Below are 20,024 nucleotides of genomic sequence, written 5' to 3'. Positions count from 1 at the left end.
GCTAAATGGGTGATATGCTAATAAGATACGCCTGTTTGAAAGTCTGATTTTAGTGTAATTTTGGTCCTAATTACTGATTAGGATTGTATGAACTTGCCTGGGGGTGCTAAAACAAACACCTGCAAGTTTAGCATTCATTCACTGATTAGATGCAATTTTCATGGAGCAATATATGTGGGCTCTACGCACCCACTTCCACTGAAGATGTGGAGTGTGCTGGCTAACACACAGTGGCAGGTTTTAGGATGGCTTAGGGACCGAGTGAGATGTTCTCAGACGCGGCGCTGGAGGTCCTGGTGGAGGAGGATGTCCTGTACCCACAAGGAGTCCATCGCGCCCTCTTGTCCTCATCCCATTTGTCTTGCAGTTCCCCTCCCCACCACACCCCAAGATGCTGATGACTAAGCACTCATTTTTCTTGGTGTCTAATAAGGTAGTGTAGCACAGCACTCAGTTTTTAGGTAAAGTCCTCAGAAAATTTGTGGAATAAATGTTGAGTATTGGTGAAGTCTTGACAAAGTGTCCCAGAAAGTCTCCCGGTGCATTTCAAAAGTCCTCTTCAAACCTCCAGCAGCAAGTGAACAGTAAAAGGCAAAATACCTTTAAGTAGCCCTCACAATCCTCAGCTTGTTTACTCCCAATCAGCAGGGCACGAGCGCAATAGGTTAAGCTCTAACCACCAAAATGGCGTGCAGCTTCATTAATGAGCGCTAGCAGGCAAATTAAGTGGCAATCAGCCTTAACAATCCTCCGGGTTGCTGTTCCTGGTGCAAGCTGCAACTTCTTTACCAAGATGGCACCTTGCACTAAACGACATTTCAGCATAAGACCCCATCTTGGCCATCATTGCTGCTCTTTAGTGTCCGAAGGAGCCATCGAAAGTCACTGCCTTCTCGTAAGTGTGGTGAATGCAAAGAAGAACTGGAAGTTTTTCCCCCAGTCTTTCCAAAGTTGTTACAAATAGTTACCTTTCTCCCAGCATCCCATCTCTTACACCCCCCTAAAAACTGCATTAGTTGATATTCATTTTTATATGTTTTGTGACATTTCAGTACATAATTAAATGATTACTCTTTGACAGCTTGGAGCACAAAACTGACAATTATAATCAGAATATGTTTTTGCTATGAAACGCAATGTATTTTTGCAAAGTATTAAAAAAAAATCTTGAGAGAGTGTGGCCCAAAGCATCAGTTAAATGTTTGAAAATGAGATGTAAATAAAGATTTTGACACAACAGTAGCAATCATAATGTAATTGGATTATTTTTCCAGCTAATACTAGCCACATACAGACGAATGGAATAAAAGATAACTACTCGACATTTCATCTCAAACAAAGTGTGACACTTTCATAGTTTCTTTATTACAGAAAGTGCTACAGATAGTTCTTAAATTCTCTGACATTTTTTCTGAAACAACTAATAACTTCGCTTTCCCTTGTTAATTTTTAATCTTTGATAATTTTGGCTAAATCTTTAAACCTCTGAATACAATGTACTGCATGGTGCTATATTAAAAGCACACTATATAAATCATTTTAAATTCAATGTGCAACTGATGCTTATACTGAATACATGTATTGGCCAAAATTGGAAAAAAATTTAATTGTAAGGACAACATAGAACACTACAAAGATATGCTAAGCATAATAACTGGAAAAAAAAGTTTAATCAGAAATAATCTTCTACAGATCTTAACAAAAGAAAAAGATCATCGTTGTATGATCCATTTTGAATATTTTCAAAATAACTAAGCATGGTATAAAGTAAACTGAAACATTTAGCAATAAAGTTTAGAGCTGAAGCATATTCCTGGGGGGAGGGAGTGGTGCAGAGTGCCCAGATGAGTAATTCAATAGAAAGCTATTTGCATGTAATGTGGAGTGCCAAGTTTCAAGAGAAAAATGATTTAATTTTCTTTCTCCTCCCTCCTTTGCACAGCAAACCACTTCAGGTCTGAGCACACACTGTGCTCTAGTAGATGTAGATTACTGGTGTACCCTAGATCAACTCCATTCAGTGACCTAGTCAGAGGTATTGGCTCAGTTCCATAGGAACTAACAGCACATCTGTATCTCATCCAATTGGCCACTCTTCATGTACAAGATCTTAAAAATATTAGTGTTGGTGAACTAATCCAACTATCAGAGCTGGGTTACTGTCAGCTTCACAAGAGTATCTACCCATGCTTCTCGCAGTCAAAAGTAGGAACTATAACTGATTGTTTGCTCTCTAACTTGGGAATGCTGAGGCCGAGAGAGAGACCAACTAATTTGGCTGGTCCGCACAACTAGTGCAATAACATGCAGCTGAAAAATATAAAGTTACTCACTCAGCTAGTATTAACATTTCCCAATTCAAAAACTTTGAGATTACTTTTGCGTAAAGCAATGGAATCACATGCCATCAGACACCGATAACTTAGGTCATCAAAGCGGATTAATAGAGCAATTCATTGTGGAAAGAGACCCCATATGGCAAGCCTTTAAATGGAAAAGATTTCTTTACGTTGCACAGAAGGAGAAAGAAGAACTTTGTTCACTTTTTTCTTAAAAAAAAATAGATTAACCATATGCAGCTGTTTGACAAATACATTTACAAGGGCCTAACAAGTGCAATGGCACTTAGACACAAATGCAAGGTTAAAAGACTATTATTGCCCTTTGACTAGAAATCCAGAAAGTCAAGTGTTTCATCGTTTGGAGGTTTTTGCTCATTTAGAGGTTTTTGCTCATTTGGAGGTTTTTGCTCATTTGGAGGTTTTTGCTCATTTGGAGGACATATTTTACGCGTGTTGAAGTAGCACACCACTTGTTGAGGCACTTCAGCCAATACACTTTGTGCAAGAGCTTCTTTGGCGGCCTGTGGAAAAATAATAGCACGACATAAGTGCAAGTTGCTGTTTGAAGATAATGCTATAGTGCTGGTAGCACAGGATAGCTGTGCAGTTACAATTCCTTCGATAGAAGCTGTAATGGTCTTAACTAAAGTTAGATAAGGATGAATGTCAAGACTGTAGAACTACCAGAAGTGGGTGCAGAACACTTTGTGGAGCTAATCCCACTTACCTGCTCGCTATTCAGACCTTTCAGTCCTCTCTTAAGCATCTATCTATTACCTTTTGAAAGTACTAATGGACGTGACTTTAACAACTGTTTGTGACAGAGAATTCCATATTTTAAAGAAAGACTTGCATTTATATCGCACCTTTCACAACCTCAGAACGTCCCAAAGCGCTTTACAGCCAATGAAAGCGCCGTCACTGTTGTAATGTAGGAAACGCAGCAGCCAATTTGCGCTAAAGCAAGCTCCCACAAACAGCATGACCAGATAATCTGTTTTTAGTAATGTAAATTGAGGGATAAATATTGACCAGGACACCGGGGATAACTCCCCTGCTCTTCTTCAAAATAGTGTCACGGGATCTTTTACGTCCACCTGAGAGAGCAGACAGGTTTAACATCGAATCTGAAAAATGGCACCTTAGACAGTGCAGTACTTCCTCAGTACTGCCCTGGAGCGTCAGTCTAAATTTTTGTGCTCAAGTTTCTGGAATGGGACTTGAACCCGCAACCTTCAAACTCAAGGGGAGAGTGCTACCCACTGAGCCACGGCTGCTAAACATTCACTTTGTAAATATTCTTTTTCTTGATATTTCCTTTAATTCTTTTGGTGATTATCTTAAATTTGTACCTTTAAAAAAAAATGGTCTTGTGAACTAGCGGAAATAACAATTTATTTTTAACCCTATCACAACCTTTCATAATCTTGAAGACATCAAGCCACCCCTTAACCTTTACTCTGTATAAGCCAAAAACCTCAACTATGAGGCTCACCACAACTGTAATCCCGTATCCCAGTGAGTCTACACTGTACCTTTAAGACCACAACAGTTTATAATTTATATCAATGACCTAGGTTCAGAAACCCAATGCCACATTTACAGATAATACCAAATTAGGAGACATTGAAATTGGAGGAGACAGCCCAAAAATTACAGAATTAGTTGGAAAATATGTAGGTGTGCAGATGATAGATCAAATTTAATGTGTACGAGTGTAAAGTACTGCACATAGCAAGAAAAAAATGCATAAGATATGCACTCTATGTTCAAATAGTTATGGTTGAAAAAGACCTGGGAGTCTTAGGGCCAATATGCCCAACCAATACAGACAGTAAAAGAAAAGAAAAACATGGGTTTATATAGTGTCTTTCATGACCTTACGACATCCCAAATCGCTTTACAACCAATGAAGTACTTTTGAAGTGTAGTTGCTATTGTGAGTAAGAAACATAGAAAATAGGTGCAGGAGTAGGCCATTCGGCCCTTCGAGCCTACACCACCATTTAATAAGATCATGGCTGATCATTCCCTCAGTACCCCTTTCCTGCTTTCTCTCCATACCACTTGATCCCTTTAGCCGTAAGGGCCATATCGAACTCCCTCTTGAATATATCCAATGAACTGGCATCAACGACTCTCTGCAGCAGGGAATTCCACAGGTTAACAACTCTGAGTGAAGAAGTTTCTCCTTCTCTCAGTCCTAAATGGCCTACCCCTTATCCTAAGACTGTGTCCCCTGGTTCTGGACTTCCCCAACAACGGGAACATTCTTCCCGCATCTAACTTGTCCAGTCCCGTCAGAATCTTATATGTTTCTATGAGATCCCCTCTCATCCTTCTAAATTCCAGTGTATAAAGGTCCAGTTGATCCAGTCTCTCCTCATATGTCAGTCCAGCCATCCCGGGAATCAGTCTGGTGAACCTTCGCTGCACTCCCTCAATAGCAAGAACGTCCTTCCTCAGATTAGGAGATCAAAACTGAACACAATATTCCAGGTGAGGCCTCACCAAGACCCTGTACAACTGCAGTAAGACCTCCCTGCTCCTATACTCAAAATCCCCTAGCTATGAAGGCCAACATACCATTTGCCTTCTTCACCGCCTGCTGTACCTGCACGCCAACTTTCAATGACTGATGAACCATGACACCCAGGTCTCGTTTCACCTCCTCTTTTCCAAATGTGCCGCCATTCAGATAATATTCTGCCTTCGTGTTTTTGCCCCCAAAGTGGATAACCTCACATTTATCCACATTATACTGGATCTGCCATGCATTTGCCCACTCACCAAACCTATCCAAGTCACCCTGCAGCCTCTTAGCATCCTCCTCACAGCTCACACCACCATCCAGTTTAGTGTCAACTGCAAACTTGGAGATATTACACTCAATTCCTTCATCCAAATCATTAATGTATATTGTAAAGAGCTGGGGTCCCAGCACTGAGCCCTGCGGCACGCCATAGTCACTGTCTGCCATTCTGAAAAGGACCCGTTTATCCCGACTCTCTGCTTCCTGCCTGCCAACCAGTTCTCTATCCACGTCAGTACATTACCCCCAATACCATGTGTTTTTGATTTTTCAAACCAATCTCTTGTGTGGGACCTTATCAAAAGCCTTTTGAAAGTCCAAATACACCACATCCACTAGTTCTCCCTTGTCCATTCTACTAGTTACATCCTCAAAAAATTCCAGAAGATTTGTCAAGCAAGATTTCCCTTTCATAAAGCCATGCTGACTTGGACCGATCCGGTCACTGCTTTCCTGATGCACTGCTATTTCATCCTTAATAATTGATTCCAACATTTTCCCCGCTACTGATGTCAGGCTAACTGGTCTATAATTACCCGTTTTCTCTCCCTCCCTTTTTAAAGTGGTGTTGCATTAGCTACCCTCCAGTCCATAGGAACTGATCCAGGGTTGATAGACTGTTGGAAAATGATCACCAATGCATCCACTATTTCTAGGGCCACTTCCTTAATTACTCTGGGATGCAGACTATCAGGCCCTGGGGCTTTATCGGCCTTCAATCCCATCAATTTCCCTAACACAATTTCCCGCCTAATAAGGATATCCTTCAGTTCATCCTTCTTACTAGACCCTCGGTCCTCTGGTACTTCCAGAAGGTTATTTGTGTCTTCCTTCGTGAAGACAGAACCAAAGTATTTGTTCAGTTGGTCTGCCATTTCTTTGTTCCCCATTATAAATTCACCTGAATCCGACTGCAAGGGACCTATGTTTGTCTTTACTAATCTTTTTCTCTTCACATATCTATAAAAGCTTTTGCAGTCAGTTTTTATGTTCCTGGCAAGCTTCTTCTCGTACTCTATTTTCCCCCTCTTAATTAAACCCTTTGTCCTCCTCTGCTGAATTCTGAATTTCTCCCAGTCCTCAGGTTTGCTGCTTTTTCTGGCCAATTTATATGCCTCTTCCTTGAATTTAACACTATCCGTAATTTTCCTTGTTAGCCACGGTTGAGCCACCTTCCCCATTTTACTTTTACACAGACAGGGATGTACAATTGTTGAAGTTCATCCATGTGATCTTTAAATGTTTGCCATTGCCTATCCACCGTCAAACCTTTAAGTATCATTTGCCAGTCAATTCTGGCCAATTCACACCCCATATCATCGAAGTTACCTTTCCTTAAGTTCAGGACCCTAGTTTCTGAATTAACTGTGTCACTCTCCATCTTAATAAAGAACAAGATTGCTAATTAGTCCTTTCTCATTACACATCATCCAGTTTAGGATGGCCCGCTCTCTAGTTGGTTCCTCGACATATTGGTCCAGAAAACCATCCTTAATACACTTCAGGAACTCCTGCTCCACCACACTGCTACCAGTTTGGTTAGCCCAATCAATATGTAGATTAAAGTCACCCATGATAACTGCAGTACCTTTATTGCACGCATCCCTAATTTCTTGTTTGATGCTGCCCCCAACCTTACTATTACCGTTTGATGGTCTGTACACAACTCCCACTAGCGTTTTATGCCCTTTAGTATTCCGCGGCTCCATCCATACTGATTCCACATCATCAAAGCTAATGTCCTTCCTTACTATTGCATTAATTTAACCAGCAATGCCACCCCGCCTCCTTTTCCTTTCTGTCTATCCTTCCTAAATGTTGAATACCCCTGGATGTTGAGTTCCCAGCCTTGATCACCGTGGAGCAATGTCTTCGTAATGCCAATTACATCATAACCGTTAACTGCTATCTGCGCAGTTAATTCGTCCATCTTATTCCGAATACTCGTCGCATTGAGACAGAGCCTTCAGGCTTGTCTTTCTAACACACTTTGCCCCTTCAAAATTTTGCTGTAATGTGGCCCTTTTTGCCTTCGGTTTCTCTGCCCTCCACTTTTACTTTTCTTCTTTCTATCTTTTGCTTCTGCCCCCATTCTACTTCCCTCTGTCTCCCTGCATAGGTTCCCATCCCCCTGCCATATTAGTTTAACTCCTCCCCAACAGCACTAGCAAACACTCCCTCTAGGACATTGGTTCCGGTCCTGCCCAGGTGCAGACCATCCGGTTTGTACTGGTCCCACCTCCCCCAGAACCGGTTCCAATGTCCCAGGAATTTGAATCCCTCCCTTCTACACCACTGCTCAAGCCACGTATTCATCTGAGCTATCCTGCGATTCCTACTCTGACTAACACGTGGCACTGATAGCAATCCTGAGATTACTACTTTGGAGGTCCTACTTTTTAAATTTAGCTCCTAGCTTCCTAAATTCATCTTGTAGGACCTCATCCTGTTTTTTTACCTATATTGTTGGTACCTATCTGCACCACGACAACTGGCTGTTTACCCTCCTTTTTGAAAATGTCCTGCACCCGCTCAGAGACATCCTTGACCCTTGCACCAGGGAGGCAACATACCATCCTGGAGTCTCGGTTGCGGCCGCAGAAATGTCTATCTATTCCCCTTTTACAATAGAATCCCCTACCACTATAGCTCTCCCACTCTTTTTCCTGCCCTCCTGTGCAGCAGAACGACCTACGGTGCCATGAACTTGTCGTCTGCTGCTCTCCCCTGATGAGTCATCCCACTCAACCGTACCCAAAGCGTTGTATCTGTTTTGCAGGAGATGACTGCAGGGCACCCCTGCACTACCTTCCTTGTACTGCTCTTCCTATTGGTTACCCATTCCCTGTCTGGTTGTGTATCCTTTTCCTGCAGTGAGACCAACTCACTAAACATGCTATTCATGTCATTCTCTCAGCTTCTAGGATGCTCCAGAGTAAATCCACCCGCAGCTCCAGTGCAGCAATGCGGTCTGTCAGGAGCTGCAGGCGGATGCACTTCCCGCACATGTAGTAGTCAGGGATACTGGAAGCGTCCCTGACTCCCCACATATTACAGGAGCATAACACGTGTCCGAGCTCTCCTGCCATGGTTTAACCACCAGATTAACTTAATTTAACAACAATGCGTCGAGACACTGTAGATAATTTATATACAGTAAACAAAAGTGATATAAATTACCAGATCATCTGTTTTATATTTTGGTTGAAGGATAAATATTGGCAAGGACAATGGGAGAACTCCTCTGCTCTTTTGCAAAATAGTGCTGTGGGTATTTTATGTCCACCTGAGAAGGCAGATGGCACCTCGGTTGAACGTCTCGTCCAAAAGACGGCACCTCTAATAGTGCCTAATACTCTCAGTACTTAACCGCCAATTGAATGTTCTATTCTACTATTTTGATTATCTTATTCAAGATAGAGGAAATCATGATCAAACTACATAGTGCTCTGGCCAGATTACATCTTAAGTGCCATTTTACAGTGACTAGCATCAAGAAACATTCACGTGTTGGAGGCAGTCCAGAAAAGTGCCAGGAAACTGATCACATGTGAAAAAGATCGGGAAGACTGAAGAAATTTAAAAGGAGGCATCTGAATGGTGATCTTAGAGCTAAATAAGATAGTAACCTTTCTGGAAAAAAGAAAATCTGGAAAAATTACCTCAAGTTATATTTCAAGAGCAGGACAAGGTTCAAACTAGTAAAAAAAAAAAAAATTTAGGACTGATATTAGGAGGCTTCCCATACTGAGTGAGATCAAATGGAATGGATTCCAAAATAGAGTAGGCGGCCATTTTTTGGCTCATCATGCCAGTGGTAGTTATCCAATTATTCCGTGTCCTTTGCTCGTTCAAACTAATACGAGAGAGGTAGGGTGCAGATAAGGGTAAATTTATAAGTATGAAGAGTAAAGTCAAGCCTGTAGCGATTTGGGTAAAATCATCAGGTTGTGTCAGGAAGGTGCAGAGTTTATTAACGGTATTAGTGACGATGGCACTATATCAGAATGAACAAAGCATTTGCAACAAAATGGATGAATGAATGGCACAAATAGAGATAAACGGGTTTGATCTAGTAGCCATTACTCAGAAATGGTTGCAGGGTGACAAGGTTGGGATCTAATTATTCCAGGGTACCTGTACTTAACTTTTAGAAAAGATAGGCAAAATAGAAAAGGAGGTGCGGTAACCCTGGTAATGAAGGATCTTAGCCCAGAAAATCAAGATGTCAAATCAGTATGGATGGATCCAAGAAATAAAGAGCAGAAAACACTGGTGGGAGTGGACAGAGTATAAATAAAAAAATTATTGGAGCATGTAACAAAGGTAATCTGATAATCATGGGGAACTTCAATATTCATATATACTGAGCAAACCAAATTGGCAAAAGTAGCTTGGAGGATGAGGTCTTGGAACACGAGACAGTTTTCTAGAAAAAGTAAAGTCAAGGAACCAACTAGGGAACAGGCTATTTTAGATCTAGTATTGTGTATGGAGACAGGGTTAATTAGAAATCTTATGGTAAAGGGTACTCTGGGGAAGAGAGAGATAGAATTTCATATTAAGTGAGAGAGTGATGTGGTTGAGTCCGAAACTAAGGTCTTAAATTTAAACAAGCCAATTATGGAGATATGAGGGGTGAGTTGGCAGAGGTGAACTGGGTAATTAGAGTAAAAGATATGATGGTAGATATGCAATGGCAAACATTTAAATATATAATTCATAATTCTCAAGGAATATACATTCCCTTAAGGAATTAAAACTCCACTGGAAAAGTGGTACAGCCATGGCTAACTAGAGAAGTTAAGGATAGTATTAGATTAGATAAAAGAAGCTTTATAATGTTGTCAAAAAATAGTAAGCCTGAGGATTAGGAGGGTGTTAAAAATCAGCAAAGGATGACCAAGTGATTGATTAAAAAGAGAAAATAGAAAGAGTAAACTAGCAGGAAATATAAAAACAGATTGTAAGAGGGAAAAGGAAGAGATTAGTTAAAGTAAAAGTGGTTCCCTAAGAGGCAGAGACCGGAAAAATTATAATGGAAATAAGGAAATGGTAGAGACATTAAATAAATAGTGTCTGTCTTCATAGTACGATCGTAAACAACATATTGGAAATTGTTGCGAACTAAGGGTCTAGCAAAAAAGAGGAACTTAAAGCAACTAATATTAGTAACAAACAAAACGATTAAAAGCAGACAAATTCCCTGGACCTGATGGCCTACATTGCAAGGTTTTAAAAGAGGTGGCTACCGAGATAGTGGGTGCATTGGTTTGGATCTTTCAGAATTCCCTAGATTTTAAAACAGTCCCCATGGATTGGAAAGTAGCAAATGTAACTCCACTGTTCAAGAAAGGAGAAAGAAAACTATAGGCCAGACATCAGTAGTAGGGAAAGTGCTAGAATTTATTATTAAGGAAATCATAACTTGGAAAATCACTGTGATTAAGCAGAGTCAACATGGTTTTATGAAAAGGAAAATATTGTTTGCCAAATTTATTCCAGTTTGTTTGGGTGCAACAAGCAGGGTACATAAGGGGGAACCCGTAGATGTAGTAATTTTGGATTTTCAAAAGGCATTCGATAAGGTGCCACAGAGGAGATTGTTACACAAGATTAGGACTCATGGGACTGGGGGTAATATACGAACATACGAAAAATGATTGTCAGGTAAAGACTATCTGGTCCATCAAGCCTGTCCCATAAAATTGTGATACCTCGTGTATCACAACATATACACTCCACCCAAAACCATGTGATTTCCTCGGAGAGGCAAAAAAAAATTAAAAACCCAGGCCAATTTGGGGAAAAAAAATCTGGGAAATTCCTCTCCGACCAATCTAATGTATTAGCATGGATTGAGGATTTATTTAACAGACAGAAACCAGAGTGTTTAAAAACCGCCCACGAGTATCAGTGAAGATGGGCGATAGGTAAGTACGTTTGCAAGAAAAAAGGTAATTGATTGGTCTTTTACTATTTATTTTCAAAATCTGTTGGGGTAATTTAATTTAAAATAGTGTATTAGGAATGTTTTTTGGATTTTGTGTTAGGTTTTTTGAAAAATTATTTTTTTTTGGTGTTAGGCCCAACCTGCAGCCTCGGTGTAAATTTTTATAGATTTTTAAAATTTTTCACCCATTTTCTTTAGGCACCGCCCAATCTAGCCAAAAATGCACTTTCCCACCCAGATTGAGGGTGCAAGGCCCATATTTTTCACTGGGTGGATTTTTTTTTTTCTTTTTTCAGGAAGTTTTCGCCGGCAATAATCTTCCCAGCCTTAATGGTTTTTTGGGCGGCAATTGGGCACTGGCAGGCTTTGAGAAAATTCTAGCCCTCAGGATAAGGTGTTGGTCATTTAGGACCGAGATGAGGAGAACCTTCTTCATTTAGAAGGTTGTGAATCTTTGGAATTCCCTACCTGAGGGCTGTAGAAACTCAGTTGGAGTATATTTCAAGACTGACAGCGATAGGTTTTTGGGCACTGGGGCAAGAAAGTGGAGTCGATATCGAAGTTCAGCATGAAGCGCAAAGGGTCGTATGCCTAATTCTGATGTTCATATCCCTGCTTTGTGTCTCTTAGCCAATTTTGTATCCACACTGCCACTGTATGGGATTTAATTTTGCAAACAAGTCTATGACATGGTACTTTGTCAAAGGCCTTTTGAAAGTCCACAACATCAACTACACTATCCTCATAAATCCTCTCCGTTACTTCAATCAAGCTAGTCGTTCATCGTGATTAGTCTTTAATGAATCCATGCTGACTTTCATTTATTATCCCATACTTTTCCCAAATGCCAATTCATTTTGTCCCAGATTGTCTGAAAGTTTCCCACCACAGACATTAAGCTGACTGGCCTGCAGTTGTCAGGTTTATCCCCCTCTCGTTCAAAAAAACCCATGGTTTAACATTTGCAATCCTCCAGTTTTCTGGCACCACTCCCATATCCAAGGAGGATTGGAAGAATGTGGCCAGAGCCTCTAATTTTAACCCATTTAAGAAATAATTGGAGGGGCTGTAGGGCCTTTTGCAAGTGGATTACATCACCATGGAATATTTTCCATACTTTGTGTTTGTTCTACAATATTGTAAAAAAATACTTTTACACTTATGTCTGGTATTTCTTTTCATAGAGCTAGATAAATAAGGAACAATGCTTGATGACTGGCTTAAATAAGACCCAGTTACTATGGCGCCCCATTAGGTCCAAGTACCCAATTATCTAAATAGTTTGCAGGACTTGTTTTAGGTCATAAAATCCCCTACAATTGTATGAATACTCAAGCACCATAGCGATCAAGATTTGTACAACTTAAAAAGGACAGTTTTGTATCTGCATTAATAATGATGATGAGAAAGAAAGACTTACTAGAAGTAGTTTGCACCACCAAACATTTAATTTAAATTAAAACAGAAAATGCTGGAAATACTCAGTATTCAGGTAGCATCTGTTGAGAGAGAAAGAATTAACATTGCAGGTCGATGACCTTTTGTTCTGTGCTGACAAAAGATCATAGACCTGAAACGTTAACTCTGTTTCTCTTTCTCGACAGATACTGCCTGACTGCTGAGTATTTCCAGTATTTTCTGTTTTTAATTTCAGATTGCCAGCATCTGCAGTATTTTACTTTTGATTTAATTTTATTTAGATCCCACAAGTCATGACATGTTAAGTCAGACCTATGAAATAGTAATACCATTATACACCATAAAATACTTACATTTTGAAATTTCCTAAAAGGCACAAACTGGACAATATCTCGGATAGCTACTTCCCCAGTGGGTGATCTCAGAGCACCATCGTCACCATCCAGAAATTCCATGGCACTAAAATCTGCACCACCAACACCAATTATGATGATAGACATTGGCAACTTAGCAGCATTCACAATGGCCTGTCTTGTATTATCTAAATCTGTTATCACTCCATCCGTGATGATCAGCAGGATGAAATATTGCTGTTAAAAACAAGCAAAATTTTCACAAATCAAAGATGAATTACACAAGACAAGATTACATTAGTGCTGTGTTTAAATATTGTTACCTTGCAATGACCAAACACATGAAATATATCCACAAATTAAATTATAGCTACAGTCTTAACAAAAACCATCACATTGAGGCATCTGATATCACACAAATTCATATGGGATTCTCCTCTTCAGGTAAGCCAAATGAGAAGCGGTTTGGCTGATGACACTTCTGGGATTTTCCACTGGAAGTGGTGTATGATAAACAATACATTGCCCAATTATGGGAAGACACATTAGAAGATGCAGCAAAAGACATGATGATGTCACTTCTGTCTTGTCAATGCTGGTCAGAGGTGCACTGGTATTTCTTACATCCAGTGTTGCCAAGGCGCAAATAATAGGAAATGCATCCTATGACATCAGCCTGTCATTTATATTTCATGATAATTTGCCTTCCTGTATTTGGCCAGATATATACACATACATACACATGCACACAGGAGGCATACATAATATCTTTCAAAAATACCACAATATTATGGAGATAATTTACACAAGTGCAAATGTTTCATACTAAAAACAAATTAGTAGGAATCCTACATATTGATTAAACTCCACCACACCCCCCCCCCTCCCCCCACACTAACAGTTTTGCCCATCCTAAAGAAATTCTAATGATATCCATCAGGATCAGTTAGTTGCAAAAGATAAATCTATATTGCTCGAATCAAGTCTGGATATCAGAACTGCAAAAGAATGCTTTTCTGCTGCAGTGTCAGTGATAAAAACTAAACATCCACAAACAGAGATTCTTACTGCAGCTAGAAAATGCTAGAAGTACAAAGCTGATAAAGGAGCCCACCCTAAACATTAATTTCTTTTCCCCCCCAGACAGTGACTGACCTGTCCAGCATTTTCAGTTTTATTTCATATTTCTAGTATCTGTGTTTTTTCTTTATACTCACTGAAGCTGTTGGTTGCTGTGCTGCTGTAGCTGCATATCTTGCCATGTGGTTTATTATGGGGGCAAAGTTTGTTGGTCCATATAGTTTGACTTGAGGAAGACAATTGCGGTAGGCATCCACAATTCCTTGTACTCCTAACAAACACAAATTGGTAAAAGATATTTATTGAAGACAACCAGGCATAGCTACATTTTTAGCTTTCTTCTAAATATTTCAATTGTATTCAGTGCTAAAAAGACCACTCCTCTAAGTGAGCACTTACTCTCCACAAACCATACAATACTACTATACGCACAATATCTGGCAATGTGGCATTGTGCAGAGGTTGAACAGAAACATTTGTAACTGAAACAGCTTACTAAATTGACATGATTCTGCTTCTGTTATTCTGCTTTTCAAAAGAAAATTTTCAGCAAAAAATAAGAAATGTTTTATATTTGACAATAACAAAAGACCTTTTTAAAGTTTATAGTTCAAAATGAAAGTCGAGGCTCTAACAGGATATTTTTACCTCAGAATAATGGAAGTAAGTTTGAAACACTATCTGTGCATTCTGAGCTTGTGAAAGTGGAACAAATGCATTATGCATCAGTAGGTTTCTGAAAGTTGACAAAGAAGGAATCTCTTCTCGTTGAGGTTTTGAGTATACTTTTGTGTTTTTTTTCCCCACACAGAAGATTTAAGTCAATCTGGAAATTAGATATCAGCCTTGGCTCAGTGGTAGAACTCTTGAGACAGAAGGTTATGGATTGAAGCCCCACTCCAAGAACTTGACAAGGTGGATGCAGAGAGGATGTTTCCACTGATGGGTGAGACTAGAACTAGGGGGGCATAATCTTAGAATAAGGGGCCGCCCATTTAAAACTGAGATGAGGAGGAATTTCTTCTCAGAGGATTGCAAATCTGTGGAATTCGCTGCCTCAGAGCTGTGGAATCTGGGACATTGAATAAATTCAAGTCAGAAATAGACAGTTTCTTAACCGATAAGGGGTTATGGGGGAAGTGAGCAAGGAAGTGGACCCGAGTCCATGATTGGATCAGCCATGATCGTATTAAATGGCGGAGCAGACTCAAGGGGCTGTATGGCCTCCTCCTGCTCCTATTTCTTATGTTCTTATGATCCCAACTGACACTGCAATGCAGTACTGAAGGAGTGCTGGACAGAGAGCAGGAAATAACTGTTTAAAACAAAAAGGTATGAGGCTGTGGAATACACTACTAAAGTTAGTGATTGAAGCAGAGACTATGTCAACATTTAAAAACAGGCTAGATAAATGGTTGAAGGAAAGGGGGAATAAAGAGGGCACATGGCATTAGAGCTACTGTTCATGTGGAGGATAAATACCATCACAGACTGATTGTGCCAAACAGCCCATTTGTGTTGTAATTTCCATATAATTGTAAGTAGTCTTGTACATGTACAACATGGAACGTATTGAGACAACACCATCATTAATAAGCAACTTGGAGCTTAAAATAAAAACTGTGCTATGTGCTCATACTCACATGAGGAAGTGCTTGATGTAAACATGGCAATGCCTTCATAACTACCGTGAAGCAAATAATCAAAAATATCCCCTTTTCAAAATATTCACTTAATCAAACCTATGAAACTACAACTTCAATAAAATAGATTTATTTAGAAGGTGTACAAATTTGAACACCAAGGGCAAATCTTAACCAGCACCACTGCATTCTCCAACTGACAAAAGCTAACGACTTCCTCAAAAACCTGTGGCTCCCAACAAATTCTGAGTCAATACATCCTACTTTACATCACATAAAACAACAAAAATTTGTAACGGAGTTTACAAGCTGAAAAAGAATTGCTCTGAAAGTATTTTCTCTTCTGCAAAAGTACTCAATTGACTTTGACATTTTTCTCTGTGGACTGTGTCTGACCTACACGCCACACCTCCTCGTGGTGTATAGTTAAGAATGGGAACTCAGCCTATGGAGAGGAGGGACATCATGATAAGTTTTTTTTAAATTCTTAAAATGTCAAATATTTGAATGTCTGAGTATGCAGACTTGTTAACTCGTTAGCAATTATAATAGACTCCATTCCACACACTCAGGCAAGCTTCAGTTGGAGGATAATTTACATTAGAACATTGAGGCAGATTGCATTGGTACTTTCTTTTCTCACCTGAAAAATGCACAAGAGTCATACTGTTTATGGTATGACATTTTTCCTGACTACAAGTGCTTCAAGCAGTGATCCTTACCAACGGATCCATCACAGACCCAATTCATGTCCGGACCGGGGTCAAGCAGGGCTGAGTTATTGCCCCAACCCTCTTCTCAATCTTCCTCGCTGCCATGCTCCACCTCACAGTTGATAAGCTCCCCGCTGGAGTGGAGCTAAACTACAGAACCGGCGGGAAGCTGTTCAACCTTCGCCGTCTCCAGGCCAGGTCCAAGACCACTCCAACCTCTGTCATCGAGCTACAGTACGCGGACGACGCTTGCGTCTGTGCACACACATAAGCTGAACTCCAGGACATAGTCGACGTATTTTCCAAGGCGTATGAAAGCATGGGCCTTACGCTAAACATTAGTGAGACAAAGGTCCTCCACCAGCCTGTCCTTGCCGCACAGCACTGCCCCCTAAACATCAAGATCCACGGCTTGGCCCTGGACAACGTGGACCACTTCCCCTATATTGGGAGCAGGCATTGATGAGGAGATCCAACACCGCCTCCAGTGCGCCAGTGCAGCCTTCGGCCGCCTGAGGAAAAGAGTGTTTGAAGATCAATCCCTCAAAACTATCACCAAGCTCATGGACTACAAGGCCATAGTAATACCCACCCTCCTGTATGGCTCAGACATGGACCATGTACAGTAGACACCTCAAGTCACTGGAGAAATACCACCTGCGAGGTCTCCGCAAGATCCTGCAAATCCCCTGGGAGGACAGACGCACAAACATTAGCATCCTCATCCAGGCCAACATCCCCAGCATTGAAGCACTGACCACACTTGATCAGCTCCGCTGGGCAGGCCACATAGTCCGCATGCCAGACACGAGACTCCCAAAGCAAGCGCTCTACTCGGAACTCGTCCACGGCAAACGAGCCAAAGGCAGGCAGAGGAAACGTTACAAGGAAACCTCAAAGCCGCCCTGATAAAGTGCGACATCCCCACTGACACCTGGGAGTCCCTGGCCATAGATCGCCCTAAGTGGAGGAAGTGCATTCGGGAGGGGGCTGAGCTCCGAGTATCGTCGCCAAGAGCATGCAGAAAACAAGTGCAGGCAGTAGAAGGAGCATGCGGCAAACCAGGCTCCCTGCCCACCCTTTCCCTCAACGACTATCTGTTCGACCTGTGACAGAAACTGTGGGTCTCGTATTGGACTGTATAGCCACCAAAGAACTCATGCTAATAGTGGAAGCAAGTCTTCCTCGATTTCGAGGGACTGCCTATGATGTAAGTTAATGCAAGCAATGAAGTCAATGATCAGATATTTGATTAGACACACAGTTTCCCAGCCAAGAGAATATAATGAGCACAAAGCCAGAGCTACCAAAGCCATCACAAGCAATTATATTTTTTAATAATAATTCATCAAGTCTTTTAGTTTAGGTTGAATCATTTTTTGGGGGGAGGTGGGGGGGGGGTGGGGGAGGGGGAGAAGAATTCATTCTTTAAGTAATTTTGCAGTCAAGAAATATTTTGGTACTTTGTTTTCTAATTTATAAATAATTAGAGCATATTATCCTGTCTGATTCAAGGTGCATTTTTTCCTGCCTCCTGCTATTATGGGAGAATTTTAACCCCCAAAAATGGGTGGGTTGGGGGTCAGGTGGGAAGTTAAAGAGTAAAGAAGCTGAATTCAGACCTCAACCCATCCACTATCGGTTTTAACAGAGGCGGGACGGGGGGTGGGGATGCGGACAGCCAACCTGCTGCCAGAAGACGTGTCGTCAGTTTGTGTGTTATAATGAGGCTTAGTGCCACATGGTGATTCACCATTACAAATTTAACTCTGCCGCGCCGTGTTTCCCAAACCTCAGGGAACCAACCAGCTAAAGTAAGTCGAGGATTGCTGGATCCCGGAGGCAAGTGCCTTTACACTTACCTGCTGGATCTAGCGTCCCTGCCTCACCCATCCCCCACAAACACACCACTCCCTACCACGACCACCTTTCTGTTCCTCCCTCCCCCGATGCTACTCCGGCCCAGATTGTCCTGCCCAAACGCCCTCCAGCTGCTGACCACCACCCCCCCCACCCACCCAGATCCCTCCCCTGTGGCCTAGTGCCGCAGGCCTACCCACCTGCAGTCAGCCTCTCCATCTGACTGGCTACGGGTGGGAAACAGAGGTTTGTAATATCAGGCCGTGCTGTTAAATTTGGCAAGGCCTGCGCAAAACCCATTCTCGCAGGTTTAGCGACCGCTTTCTAGCTTCCCCCACTACCCTCACTGGCTTCCAACCCGACTCCAGATTAAAATTCTGGCCTATAAATCTAAACAAGTGGTACATTAGAATATATTTTTCCACTAGGTTACTGAATAGGCTTCCTGTTACTGTTACTGTGCCAATTGTTGCTGCTAAAAGGCTTTTGTAGTCATCCTAGAAGCAGAAACTGAATGCTGCAAGAATATAATTAAATTAAGTCCGGTGTGTGTGTGATCAAATACCAGATCATTGAGCATCAGTGGGCGATGGTGCCTCCGGGGAGTGCAGCCAGAGCCAATTCCAAGGCACCGTGGCTGGCTCAGCTGCACAATGGGAGGGACAAAGAATAAAAGAGCTCTCGTGATAGGGAATTCCATAGTTAGGGGAACAGACAGGCGTTTTTGCGGCCGTAGATGTGACTCCAGAATGGTATGGTGCCTCCCTGGTGCCAGGGTTAAGGATGTCACAGAGCGGACGCAGGGAATTCTGGGGATGGGGAAAAGAAAAGAGAGGGTAAACAGCTAGAGGTCGTGGTCCATATCGGGACGAACGACATAGGTAAAAAGAGGGATGAGATCCTACAGGCAGAATTCAGGAAACTAGGAACAAAATTAAAGGGTAGGATCTCAAAAAGGTAGTAATCTCCGGGTTAATACTGGTGCCACGTGCTAATGAGTACAAGAATAGAAGGATAGCGAGGATGAACACGTGGCAGGAGAATTGGTGCAGGTGGGAGGGCTTTTAATTCCTGAGGCATTGGGACCGCTTCTGGGGGAGATGGGACCTGTACAAACCAGACGGGTTGCACCTCAACAGCGCCGAAACCAATCTCCTCGCGAGGAGTTTTGCTAGTGCTGTTGGGGAGAGTTTAAACTAGCTTGGCAGGGGGATGGGAACTAGAGAACAAATTCAATAGGGAAGGAAGTAAAGCAAAAATTGGATAGCAAGAATTTAGAAAGTGAATCTGTAAGACAGAGGAAACAAGGGTTAGTAAGTAGTAATCAGGGAGGTCTTCCTGTGCTAAATGGTATATACTTTAATGCAAGGAGTATGGCGAATAAGGGGGATGAGTTAAGAGCACAGGTAGATACTTGGGAGTATGACATTATAGTCATTGCAGAAACATGGCTGAAAGAGGGGCAGGTTTGGCAGATAAATATTCCTGGTTACAAGATTTTTAGACAAGACAGAGAGGGGGGTAAAAAAGGGGGGGGGGGCGTGCGGTACTGATTAAAGAACGATTAGTGGTGAGGAGGGATGATATGTTAGAGGGATCATCAAATGAAGCCATACAGGTAGAATTGAAAAATAAAAAAAGGGGCGATCACACTGCTGGGCATGTATTATAGACCCCCAAACAATGGGAGGGAGATAGAGGAGCAAATATGTAGGTAAATTGTTGTGGTCCAAAAACCATAGGGAAGCAACAGTAGGGGATTTTAACTATCCAAATATTGATTGGGACAAATATAGTGTGAAGGGTATAGAGGGTGCGGAATTCTTAAAATGCATTCAAGAGAACCTTT

The 20,024-nt window shown here is 41.5% G+C and overlaps 1 protein-coding gene across 3 annotated transcripts in view; it reads right to left on the bottom strand.

Annotated features, from left to right (window-relative positions):
* Positions 1-1,240: 1,240 nt before the first annotated feature.
* Positions 1,241-20,024, bottom strand: part of LOC139276139 (copine-3-like) — a 79,183-nt gene continuing 60,399 nt past the window's right edge. For all 3 annotated transcript variants that reach the window (XM_070893667.1, XM_070893685.1, XM_070893677.1), the window contains exons 14-16: positions 14,097-14,230; positions 12,880-13,116; positions 1,241-2,863 (exon numbers count right to left, since the gene is read on the bottom strand). In XM_070893667.1, the coding sequence (XP_070749768.1) occupies positions 2,669-2,863; positions 12,880-13,116; positions 14,097-14,230 (566 nt within the window). In that variant the 3' untranslated portion in view covers positions 1,241-2,668. The remainder of the gene's footprint in view (positions 2,864-12,879; positions 13,117-14,096; positions 14,231-20,024) is intronic.

The sequence above is a fragment of the Pristiophorus japonicus genome, chromosome 1, assembly GCF_044704955.1.
Source record: "Pristiophorus japonicus isolate sPriJap1 chromosome 1, sPriJap1.hap1, whole genome shotgun sequence".
Taxonomy (NCBI): Eukaryota; Metazoa; Chordata; class Chondrichthyes; family Pristiophoridae; genus Pristiophorus; species Pristiophorus japonicus.
Note: the sequence above shows the minus strand (reverse complement) of the source record. Positions and strands in the feature narration are given on the sequence as shown.